At 42.8% G+C, this 13,336-nt stretch overlaps 1 protein-coding gene across 1 annotated transcript in view; it reads left to right on the forward strand.

The window, feature by feature from the left end:
- Positions 1-2,398: 2,398 nt before the first annotated feature.
- The window catches only part of LOC134345979 (reelin domain-containing protein 1-like), a 42,014-nt gene continuing 31,076 nt past the window's right edge, over positions 2,399-13,336 (forward strand). The window contains exon 1 of the mRNA XM_063047321.1: positions 2,399-2,576. Coding sequence (XP_062903391.1) covers positions 2,399-2,576 — 178 coding nt within the window. The remainder of the gene's footprint in view (positions 2,577-13,336) is intronic.

Genomic DNA, 13,336 nt, shown 5'->3' on the forward strand with positions numbered 1-13,336 from the left:
TGATGGTCTCAGTTTGAAAAGCAGTAAGTAACGGAATGAGATGAATGAGAAGTATCTCACACCCTGCCCCTGATTTCTGCAATGATATTTGAGCTTGGTGGAAATGTGAAATTAGCCTTTGCCAAGGAGAGTACTTTGGCCTGGTTGTCCTTCCTGTTAGGAATGTTGGGAAGTCTGGGAATGAGGACAATATTAAATGGCTCTAATGCCACATATAGATAAATAGTCTGCCAGCTGGGTAAAACTCGAAGATTGTCCATTTGAATACCCATAAGACCATAAGACATAAGGGCAGAATTAGGCCATTTAGCCTATTGAGTCAGTTCCACCACTCAATCATGACTGATTTATATTCCCTCTCATCCCTATTCTCCTGCCTCTCCCCATAACCTGCAGCAATGGATTCTGGTTAAAGAAATTCATTTGCATCTCTATTCTAAAGGGAAATCCTTATACGCTGAGGCTGTGCACTCTTGTCCTGGGATCTCCCAGTATTAGAAATATCCACTCCACGTCCACACTATAGAGGCTTTCACCCTTCTGTAGGTTTCAGTGAGATCCCCCCCTCGTTCTGCCAAATTCCATGAGTGCAAGCCCAGACCCATCAAACACTCCTCATATGTTAACTCTTTCATTCCCAGGATCATTCTCGTGAACCTCCTCTGACCCTTCTCCAATGCCTGCATATCCTTTCTCAGATATAGGACCCGAGACTGCTCATAATACTCCAAATGTGGTCTGACCAAAGCCTTATAAAGTCTCAACATTATATCCTTGCTTTTATATTTCAGTCCTATTGAAATGAATGTTAATATTGCATTTGCCTTCCTTATCACTGACTCAACCTGCAAGTTTAGAGAATCCTGCACTAGAACTCACAAGTCCCTTTGCACTTCCAATTTCTAAATTTGCTCCCTGTATAGAAAATAGTCTACAGCTTTACTCCTTCTACCAAAATGCCTAACCATACACTTCCCTACACCTGCCATGTCTTTGCCCATTCTCCTAATCTGTCCAAGTATTTCTACAGTCTTCCTGGTTCCTCAGTACTACTTACCCCTCCACTTAACATTATATCCGCCACCCAATTGCACAAGGGTATATCGAGGCCCAAGTTTTGGAATTTACTAATTAGTTTAGAGGGGATGATGATGTTAAATGCTGAGTTGTAATCAATAAAGAGCATCCTGATATATGCATTAATGCGGAGGTTGTCACACCGATTTATATTCAAATATCTATTTCTAATCTAAACCATATTTCAGCCAAGTAAAACTACAGCTCCTCCACTTTACAAATTTCACTTTTGCTCTATTGTTATCCTTTTCCTTAATTATACTAAATGTAAATGAAGTCTTCTTCCAAAATACCATAATCCTTCCCATTTGTTACTAAGTTCGGTACTGCCACCCCGTTACTCATCGTGTACGTACTAATAAAAAAGAGTCTGCAGTAGATAATTCAGCATCTTATTTTCCTTTTATTTCTGTCCTAGTTAATGTAGTGTAGATGAAATCCCTTGCCATTATTACAGGTACTATGTCATTTTTGCACCTCAGAAAATTACCAAAGTTTTTATTGTTTTTCTCTCTCTTCTGGCTACTTGTGGTCCTTTCGTGCATTTCCAGTAACATTTCCAGCATAACATTCCTTCAAAAAGCTGTACTCGTACTTATAACCAGTAACCACAGCCCTCTCTTTTGCCCATGCAGCCCCCCAAGACCATTTTGTCTGCAAACACAACAGGAATGCCAGAATCCCTGTCCAGCCCATCATTCATGTGATGTTTCAGTCATATTTCTATGTCTATCTATGTCTTCAATTCATTGATCTTATTTCCAAGATAGGCATTTCCTTTGCCTTCCAGTCCCATTTACAAAATGCCTCTTTGTGCATGACAATTTGCTTGTTGTCCTTCTGAAACAGTTAGGTTTCTTTCCTCTGCCGGCCCCACTTAATCCTTTCCCAATGGCACAAGCAAAGTTCCCCACGAGGACATTAGTTTTGGTCCTCTTGAGATGCAGGTGGTCTGGTCTAAACACTTCGACTTTCTACAGAATAAGTCCCAAAGCCCCAATCCTCCCTGCAGTCACAAACCCATTTATGTAGCTCACTGAACTCACTACTGCGTGGCACTGGTCAGAATCAGGAGATTATTATCACCTCTCATCTGTTAAAATGAAACAACCTAACTAAACAAACCTGAGTAACAAGACAACTTGGAGGAGAAGATCTGAGACTGACTACCTCACTCGACGGTCCAGTCCAATGTCACTTGGGGGAAGTTGCGCCTTGATTGATTTGCTTCCTGTTCCTTACTTCCTTTTTCTTTTATGTTTCCTGCCTAATGCAGGTTACTTTGAAATTGTTAAGAGACTGGGACACCCTGCTGGCGTGGATGCTAGGTTCACTTTGCCTGGCCTCCTTCGTCAGTGGATTTTCACATGGTGCCAGTCCATCTGCTTGTGCTGACATGAAGCCGAACCACATCAGTGCTCACTCCCAGGACCCGCGCAGCAGCTTCATCACAGTGCTCACCAATAAGTCTACCTACCTCCCTGGGGACCAGGTACCAGGTAAGGACATCCCATTATCTGTTGCTTTAGGATACATACTGTTCCATACTGAGGCTTTAGGGTGGCTCCAGAGAAGGGAATGCATTGTTAGTAATCTTACAGTAGTTAATGGATTCTGCAAAGGTTCCAGTGAATTCAGAAAGCATAAATGTAATGGCCCCTCTATCCCTATTTGAGAAAAGAAGAGAGAATGCAGCAAATTAGGTGCTCAGTGGACACTTTACCAGATGCCTTCTGTACCTAATAAAGTGGTCACTGAGTAGTCTTCAGGGTTCAAGGTCCGATGCATTTTGCATTCAGAAATGAACTTCCGCACACCACTGTTGTAATATGTGTTTATTTGAGTTAATGTCGCTTTCCTGTCAACTTGAACTAGTCTAGCACTTCTCCTCTGATCTCTCACATCAACAAGGTTTTTTTCATCCACAGAACTGCCACCCACTGGATTTTTTTTTTACTTTTGTTTTTCACACCATTCTCAGTAAACTCTAGAGGTTGTTGTGTATGAAAATCCCAGCAAGTCAGCAATTTCTGAGATACCTAAACCATCCAGTCAGGGATCAACAATCATTCCATGATCAAGGTCACTTGGATCACATTTCTTCCCCATTCAGATGTTTGATCTGAACAGCAAATGAACCTCTTGACCATGTCCGCATAGTTTTATGCATTGGGTTGCTGCCACTGAATTTTTCAGTGACCTTAAGAAAATATACAGTTGTGTTTTTCAGGGATTATCTCTCTGTCTCTTATTTTTCATGTATAGATCAATGACCTGCACGAACATAAGGGGCATGATTAAGAGATCAAGATATTTGCAATTGATGCTAAATTGGACTTAGGGTTGATGGTTTGAAAGAAACTTGCAGACAGGAAGATATTAATGAGTTGACTTGTGGTTAGGAAGTTTCAGCCTATGTCCTGATAATATTTGCCAAAAATTGAGCTTCAGAATCTTTTCAATCAATGAGAAACTGGACGCACAACACTAGCATCTTTGATGTCAACTACAATTGAACTGATAAAAGCATTAATTACAGTAAAGAAGCACATTTTTTCTCACAAAATTAAAACATTTTTTAAGACGACATTAGAAAAAAGATCTTTCTTGACAGTTCGAGCTTCAGTTTCCTTATTGGCCATTGTGTCAGATGTGATCTTCTAGTGTCCTTTGGCTATTACCACTGAGTTTCCTCAAGCTGGACTCAGTGAGATATTGCTTTTGTTGGGCTTATGGCAACATCTAGAAATAGATTCTCACCTGTGAGTGAAGTGAAATATCTACCAATGCAAGAATCTGAGGATTGGAACTCTAATGTCTCCTCTGCTGATAGGACAGTAATATTGGATTTGGAGTAGATACTAAATCCCAGAACTGTAGGTTTCTTCTCCATTTATACAACTAAGCAAAATCCCAGTGTTGAGTAGAAAGGCAAGCAGGTCACTTTATTTGCTTACTTCTTCCTTGCCACAGTTTCAGCCATTCCCATTGTCACCTGTGGAGCACAGGATATTGTGACACACAGGATGTGGCAGAAGGTGTGTAATTGGAACTGAGGCTTTCATTGGAATGATCTGGCTCAATGCAATTGCATCTGATGGAGTCTGAGCAGCAGAGTGGACATTCTAACAAGTTGAAAGTGTTGGGGACCCTCAAAATTTTGTGAGTGCAGAGTTCGTATGTTCCTGTCAGGGTTAAAGGCAAATTGAATAGGAATAAGGAACCTTGGTTCTCAAGGGATATTGCAACTCTGATAAAGAAGAAGACGGAGTTGTATGAAATGTATAGGAAACAGGGGATAAATCAGGTGCTTGAGGAGTATAAGAAGTGCAAGAAAATACTTAAGAAAGAAATCAGGAGGGCAAAAAGAAGACATGAGGTTGCCTTGGCAGTCAAAGTGAAGGTTAATCCAAAGAGCTTTTACAAGTATATTAAAAGCAAAAGGATTGTAAGGGATAAAATTGGTCCTCTTGAAGATCAGAGTGGTTGGCTTTGTGCGGAACCAAAGGAAATGGGGGAGATCTTAAATAGGTTTTTTGCATCTGTATTTACTAAGGAAGCTGGCATGAAATCTATGGAATTGAGGGAATCAAGTAGTGAGACCATGAAACTGTACAGATTGAAGAGGAGGAGGTGCTTGCTGTCTTGAGGAAAATTAAAGTGGATAAATCTCCGGGACCTGACAGAGTGTTCCCTCGGACCTTGAAGGAGACTAGTGTTGAAATTGCAGGGGCCCCGGCAGAAATAATTAAAATGTCGCTGTCTACGGGTGAAGTGCCAGAGGATTGGAGAGTGGCTCATGTTGTTCTGTTGTTTAAAAAAGGATCGAAAAGTAATCTGGGAAATTATAGGCCAGTGAGTTTAACATCAGTAGTAGGTAAGTTATTGGAGGGAGTACTAGGAGACAGAATCTACAAGCATTTGGATAGACAGGGGCTTATTAGGGAGAGTCAACATGACTTTGTGCGTGGTAGGTCATGTTTGACCAATCTGTTGGAGTTTTTCGAGGAGGTTACCAGGAAAGTGGATGAAGGGAAGGCAGTGGATATTGTCTACATGGACTTCAGTAAGGCCTTTGACAAGGTCCCGCATGGGAGGTTAGTTAGGAAAATTCAGTCACATGGAGAGGTGGTAAATTGGATTAGACATTGGCTCGATGGAAGAAGCCAGAGAGTGGTGGTAGAGAATTGCTTCTCTGAGTGGAGGCTTGTGACTAGTGGTGTGCCACAGGGATCAGTGCTGGGTCCATTGTTATTTGTCATCTATATCAATGATCTGGATGATAATGTGGTAAATTGGATCAGCAAATTTGCTGATGATACAAAGATTGGAGGTGTAGTAGACAGTGAGGAAGGTTTTCAGAGCCTGCAGAGGGACTTGGACCAGCTGGAAAAATGGGCTGAAAAATGGCAGATGGAGTTTAATACTGACAAGTGTGAGGTATTGCACGTTGGAAGGACAAACCAACGTAGAACATACAGGGTTAATGGTAAGGCACTGAGGAGTGCAGTGGAACAGAAGGATCTGGGAATACAGATACAAAATTCCCTAAAAGTGTCGTCACAGGTAGATAGGGTTGTAAAGAGAGCTTTTGGTACATTGGCCTTTATTAATTGAAGTATTGAGTATAAGACCTGGAATGTTATGATGAGGTTGTATAAGGCATCGGTGAGGCCGAATCTGGAGTATTGTGTTTAGTTTTGGTCACCAAATTACAGGAAGGATATAAATAAGGTTGAAAGAGTGCAGAGAAGGTTTACAAGGATGTTGCCGGGACTTGAGATACTCAGTTACAGAGAAAGGTTGAATAGGTTAGGACTTTATTCCCTGGAGCGTAGAAGAATGAGGGGAGATTTGATAGGGGTATATAAAATTATGATGGGTATAGATAGAGTGAATGCAAGCAGGCTTTTTCCACTGAGGCAAGGGGAGAAAAAAACCAGAGGACATGGGTTAAGGGTGAGGGGGGAAAAGTTTAAAGGGAATATTAGGGGGGGCTTCTTCACACAGAGAGTGGTGGGAGTATGGAATGAGCTGCCAAACGAGGTGGTAAATGCGGGTTCTTTTTTAACATTTAAGAATAAATTGGACAGATACATGGATGGGAGGTGTATGGAGGGATATGGTCCGTGTGCAGGTCAGTGGGACTAGGCAGAAAATGGTTCGGCACAGCCAAGAAGGGCCAAAGGGCCTGTTTCTGTGCTGTAGTTTCTATGGTTTCTATGGTTTCTATGGACTCATTATATCTTTAGGTTTTTGATCCTTCCCTTGAAGTGGTGAAATGCCATTTCCTGACTTCTTTGGGGCGGTGGGCGGGGGGGGGGGGAGGGCTCCTTTGTTCTCTACTCATAATTGATTACCTTGCCCCTGGGATTAGATGGCAGCAAAGCAGTCAGGGGAGCCTGTCTTCATCACCCAGGCAGCAGAGCAAGTGTGTACAGTCCATGGTCAGAAGCAGTTTCTCTACATTGTTAGATGGATGTCACTTTCAGTTAATTAAACATAAATACCAAATCTTACATATGAGTGGAAAGGAAAGAAGCAACTGGGTAATGCCCTGAAATCTACCACAGCTCAGTGAGCTTACAAGATAGAAAAGCATGTAAAAGGGGCAGTGTTGTGGTGGTCATGGGGAATTTCAATATGCAAGTAAATTAGGAAAATTGGATTGGTATAGAATATCAAGGGAGGGAATTTGTAGAATGCCTATGATATGGATTTTTTAGAGCCGCTTCTAGCTGAGCCCACTAGGGTAAGGGCAATTTTGGAATGGGATTGTGTAATGAACTAGATTTGATCAGGCTGCTGAGGGTAGAGGAATTCTTAGGAAGCAGTGATCATAATATGATAGAATTCACTCTGCATGTTTGAGAGGAAGAAGCTAAAGATGTGTCAGTGTTATAGTGCAAAGGAATAAGAGAGGCGCTGGCCAGCATTGATTGGAAGGGGACACTAGTATAGATGATGGCAGAGCAGCAATGGCTGAAGTTATGGGAACAATTTGACATGTTCAGGATAGATTCATCCCAAAAAAAAAGTATTCTAAAAGGAGGATGAGGCCACCATGCTAACAAGGGAAGTTAAAGACGGCATTAAAGCAAGAGAGAGGGCACAAAATGTAACAAAAATTAGTCAAACCTGGAGGATTGGGAAGCTTTTTAGAAACCAACAGAAGACAACTAAAAAAGCAATAAGGAGAGAAAATATGAAATGTGAAGGTAAGCTAGCCACTAATAGCAAAATGAATACTAAAATTTTTTTTCAGATATATGAACAGTAAAAGAGAGGCAAGAGTGGATATGGGACCACTGGAAAGAAATGCTGGAGTGGTGTTAATGGGTGACAAAGAAATGGCAGACAAACTCAATAAGTATTCTGCATCATTCTTTACTGTGGAGGATACCAACAGTATGCCAGAAATTCAAGTGTTGGGAGTAGAAGTGAGTGTAGTCATTATTACAAAGGTGCTTGGGAAGCTGAAAGGTCCGAAGGTAGATAAGTCATCTGGACTACACCCCAGGGTTTTGAAAGAGGTAGCTGAAGAGATTGGGGAGGCAATAGTAATGATCTTTCAAGAATTCTGGGAGCGATTCTGGAATGGTTCCGGAACACTGGGAAGTTATGAATGTCACTCCACTCTTTAAGAAGGGAAGGGGAAAAAAGACAGAAAATTGTAGGCCAGTAAACCTAACTTCAGTTGTTGAGAAGATATTGGAGTCCATTATCAAGGATGAGATTTCGGGGTACTGTACTTGGGGGATATGATAAAGTAGGCCGTAGTCATCATGGTTTCCTGAAGGGGAAATCTTGTCTGACAAATCAGTTGTAATTCTTTGAGGAAATAGGCAAGAGAGTTATTGGATGTTGCTTACTTGGATTTTCAGAAGGCCTTAGACAAGGGGCCACACACAAGGCTGCTGAACAAGATAAGAGACCATGGCTTAACATGAAAGCTGTGAGCATGGATAGACGATTGGCTGACTGGCAAGAGGCAAAGAGTGGGAATAAAGAAGACCTTTTCTGGTTGGCTGTGGTGACTAGTGGTGTTCTGCAGGGGTCAGTGTTAGGACTGCTTCTTCTCACGTTGTATGCCAATAATCGGATGATGTAATTAATGACCAGGTTTGTGGACGATAAAAGATTGGTGAAGGGGCAGGTAGTGTTGAGGAATCAGGGAGTCTGCAGAAGGACTTGGATATATTGGAAGAATGGTCCAAGAGGTGGCAGACGGAACACAGTATAGGTAAGTGTGTGGTCATGCACGTTGGGAGAAGGAATAAAAGTGTAGACTATTTTCTAAATGGGGAGCAAACTCAGAAAACAGAAGTGTAAAGGGACTTGGGTGCCCTTATGCAGGACTCCCTGAAGATTAATTCGGAGGATGAGTCGGTAAGGAAGGCAAATACAATGTTAGCATTCACTTTGAGAGAACTAGAGTATTGAAGCAAGGATGTAATGTTGAGGCTTTTTAAGTTATTGCTCAGACTGCACTTGGAGTATTATGAGCGGTTTTGGGCCCCTTATCTAAGAAAGGATGTGCTTGTTCGTGAGTATGATCTAGGAATGAAAGGGTTAATGTATGAGGAACGTTTAACGCCTTTGGGTCTGTATTGGTTTGAGTTTAGTAGAATGAGGGGGTGAATCTCATTGAAACTTGAAAGACCTACAAAGAGTGGACGTGGAAAAAACGTTTCCTATAGTAGGGAGTCTAGGTCCAGTAGACACAGACTCAGAATACAAAAATGTTCCTTTAGAACAGCGATGAGGAGGAATTTCTTCAGCTCAAGGGTGATGAATCTGTGAACTAAAGAACTGATTGTGGACTTCAGGAAGCGTAAGACGAAGGAACACAGACTCGTCCACATGGAGGAATCAGAAGTGGAGAAAGTGAGCAATTTCAAGTGTCTGGGTGTCAACATCACTGAAGATCTGTCCTGGGCCCAACATATCGATGGAGTTACAAAGAAGTTATGGCAGCAGCTATATTTCATTAGGAGTGTGAGGAGATTAGGTATGTCTCCGAAGGCACTCACAAATTTCTACAGATGTACTGTGGATAGCACTCTAACTGGCTGTATCACCATCTGGTATGGGGTGGGGGGGGGGAGGGGTTATGTGGCTACTGCACGGGATCGAAAGAAGCGCAGAAAGTTGTGAACTCAGTCAGCTCCATCATGGGCACCAGCCTCCCTACCACCCAGGACATGCCCTCTTCTCATTGCTGCCATCAAGGAGGTGGTACAGGAGCCTGAAGGCACACATTCAATAATTCACGAACAACTTCTGCCAATCTGCCTTCAGATTTCTGAACGGACATTGAACTAATGAACACTAAGTCACTACTTTTCTGCACTACTTATTTAATTCAACTATTATATATATGAGACCTGGCTGGTAGAGTAGTGGCATCAGTGCTGGACTTCGGGACAAAAGGTCCTGAGTTCGAATCCAGCCGGCTCCCCTGCACACTTTCCATCCGTGCTGGGTTACGAGCTTGTGATCTCTTTGGAAACTCACCCGACAGAGGGCAATGGCAAACCACTGCTGTAACTTGCCTCGTACGCGGTTCGAGGGAAATGGTCTGCTAACCGGAGAAACTCCGGATGCGATGTACCTTTCCTTTATTTTATATATATATATTTTTTTACTGTAATTCACATTTATTAATTATTATGTATTGCAATGTACTGCTGCCACAAAAGTAAAAAAATTCATGACATATTAAACCTGATTCTGATTCTGAATTCATTGCCACAGAGGCTAGGTCATTGGGTATATTTAAGCAGAGGTTGCCAGGTTCTTAATTAGAAAGGGCATCAAAGGTGATGGAGAGAAGGCAGGAGAATGGGGTTTAGGCAGGTAATAGATCAGGTAAGATGGCAGCGTGTTCGAACACAGCAGCCTCTTAGGGGCCAACCAAAGGTGTATTTTTCTTTGTTAATTATGTTTTTTTATGATCACAAGCCAATACTGGACTTCAAGAACTTTGGGTACTGCGGGTCTATCCTATCAGTGAGCTGCTCATTGATCGGATTATCTGGCTGGGGTGTCGGAGGAGCTGGTTGGCGTTTCGCTGGAACCAGACTGGGTTCGGAGGAGCTGGCTGCCACTCGAAGACATAGGAGTTGGTGCATGAAGGTGATCTACAATGTAACCACGGATGATTGTCTTGGACGTTTCTCTCGTGATCGCAAGACCCCGTTGGACATTAATAATGTGAGATGCCACAGGCCTGTTTCCCTTGTTTGGTGTGCAACAGGCAGTGTGGAAGCTGCATAGTCTTGGTTCCGGGTCTTGGACTATATACGTGTTTTTTTTGCGTGACTATTTTTTTTGCTTGCTATTTTGAATGTGCTGAGTATGTTTTGCACCTTAGCCCCAGAGGATTACTGTATCATTCGGCTGTGTCTGTGTATGGTTGAATGGTAATTACACTTGATTTGATTTGAGTTGATTTGATGATGGAATGGTGGATCAGAATCGATGGACCAAATGGCCTAATTATGGTTCTATGTTCCCCCCCCCCCTCAGGACACCAGTCCAGGTGCCGGCACCCAATACTCCCTTAACACCAAAGCCTCCCCTCCTCCCTCCCCTCCCACCCCCCAGTTCAACATGTAGATGAACAACACAGGTTGCCACTGTCTACGTTCCCTCCGTGCCCTACACCTACCATCCACGCCTCCACTTACCAACTGCTATTGTCCTGATCTTTACCTTCTCCAGCCCCACCTTCCATCAACTCCCCAGTCATCATGGACTCACCTTCACTACTGAGCAGGTGAGAAGGACCCTGGAGAAGCTCAGACACGTCAAAGCATTGGGACCAGATGGGGTGAACCCCAGGGTCCTGAAGGAGTGTGCTGAGCAGCTGTGTGGAGTTCTCCAGCGCGCTTTCAATCTGAGTCTCAGCCTGGAAAGCGTCCCGACTGTGTGGAAAACGTCATGTCTGGTCCCAGTACCCAAGAAAGGCCAACCGAAAGACTTGAATGACTACCGTCCAGTGGCCCTGACCTCACACGTCATGAAGACCCTAGAGAGGCTGGTCCTGGCTCACCTCTGACCCCTGGTCAGATCAGCCCTCGATCCCCTGTAGTTTGCCTACCAGGAGCACATTGGAGTTGATGATGCCGTCATCTACCACTGAACAGAGTCCACTCCCATTTGGGTAAGCAGGACAGCACTGTGAGGATCATGACTTTTGATTTCTCAAGTGCCTTCAATACCATACAGCCCTCATCATTGGGGGAAAAGCTCCATTCAGTGCAGGTTGGCACTTCCATTGTATCCTGGATAATGGATTACCTGACTGGCAGATCACAGTTTGTGCGGCTTCAGAGTTGTGTGTCAGACATGGCTATAAGCAGCACTGGGGCCCCACAGGGCACTATATTGGCTCCCTTCCTGTTTACCCTGTATACCTCAGACTTTAGATAAAACATTGAGTCATGTCATCTGCAGAAATTCTTTGATGACTCAGCAATAGTTGGGTGTATAAAGGGAGGACAGGAAGATGACTACAAAACCCGGTGGAGGACTTTGTCAAATCATGCAAGTTGAATCATCTGCAGCTCATTGTCAGTAAAAAAAAGGAGATGGTGATGGACTTTAGGAAGACTAAGTCTGTACTTCTCCCTGTTACTACTGATGGTGAGGACCTACAAGTACCCAGGATACACCTGGATGACAGACTTGAGTGATGACAGAGGCTGTGTACAAGAAGGGCCTGAGTCACCTTTACTTCCCAAAGAGACTGAAGTCTTTAGGACCACGCAGGCTTCTCCTCAACAAGTTCTACCAGTCTGTTGTCACCAGTACAATCTTCTATGGGACAATAGCATCAACACTGGTGAAGCCAACAGGCTCGACAAATTGTTTAGAAAGGCTGGCTCTGTTATAGGAGTCAAATTGGACACACTGGAGGCTGTGGAAGAACAAAGGACCCTACGGAAAATCCTGGCAACTCTGGACAATGTTTCTCACCCTCTGCATGCCACCTTGGCTGAACAGAGGAGCCCTTTTGGTAATAGACTAAGACAACTGCGCTGCTCCAAAGCGTGCTATATGAGGTCACTCTTACCCTCGACCATTAGGCTCTATAATAGAGTCAACCTACAGCCAGGGAAGTGATGACCCCCTCCTGTTAGACTGTCTGAGGTAACTTATTTTCTATTCTTTCTTACTTCTCTTTTAATATTTGTATACTTACATATCCGTGCACGCGTAATGCTAGTGTGACACTGTAATTTCCTTTGGGATCAATAAAGTATCTATGGTCTTAAAAGGTGTCTTGGGTTTTAATTCTGCAGAGGAGGCTGAAGTTGAGAGCCACATGTATCCTCAGATAAGGAACATTGTGTGGGGGAATATGGTACGCAGTAAAAGTGAAATGCAGGTTAGAACTTTAATAATGAATTTCACTTAGAGGAAATCCTGTGCAACACTGATTCTTGCCACTAGATGTAGATGGTCACCTTGGAAATATAATTGATTTCAAATTATGGACAGCATACTGTATGTGAACGTCTCTGCATGTTATTTGGGATTTCATGGCGACAAAAGGGGATTGTAATCTTGACCTTAAGTGATGCAGAGTTGAAATTATTATTTTTTTTGTAGCTTGATTTGATAGGAAGTTAATTCCTTTTCATTCACGCGGTTCTGCCATTTCACAAATTAGCCTGCCACTTTAGGCTTGTGGTTTTTATCTATAGATGCTTGGGGTGGAAATGGCCACACAGTTATAAAGTACACATTTTTAGAGACCAAGGAAACAAACCTGCAATGTCTTCCATTTATATGGCACCTTAAATGTAGTTAATTCTCAGAAATACAACCTGAAGCTCTTAACAATTCAAAGTATTAAGAGGTGTGAACAAAATCATCCTGAAAGGGATCAGTTTTAGAGGGGATCATAAAAGAAGAGAGATTTATGAAGAGGGAATTTCAAAGTGCAAGGTTTAAGTCATCCGATGGGGGAAGCAACAAATAAAAGAGAACTAAAGACTGCTAAATATTTGTGCTCAAGGCAATTAGGTAATTATGTTTTCATGAAAAGCTATGTGCAAAGGAAAACCTCGGCTTACTACAATTTCTGGAATATTCCTTTCAAGTCTATGTACCTGACACAGAAATAAGTTGTCGACTCAGCCAGCTCCATTGTGGGTTCTAGCGTCCCCATTATTGAGGACATTTTGAAAAGGCAATACCTCAAGAATTTGGCATCCATCATTGAGGTCCCTCACCAAACAGGACATGT

This window comes from Mobula hypostoma, chromosome 4, assembly GCF_963921235.1.
Source record: "Mobula hypostoma chromosome 4, sMobHyp1.1, whole genome shotgun sequence".
NCBI lineage: Eukaryota > Metazoa > Chordata > Chondrichthyes > Myliobatiformes > Myliobatidae > Mobula > Mobula hypostoma.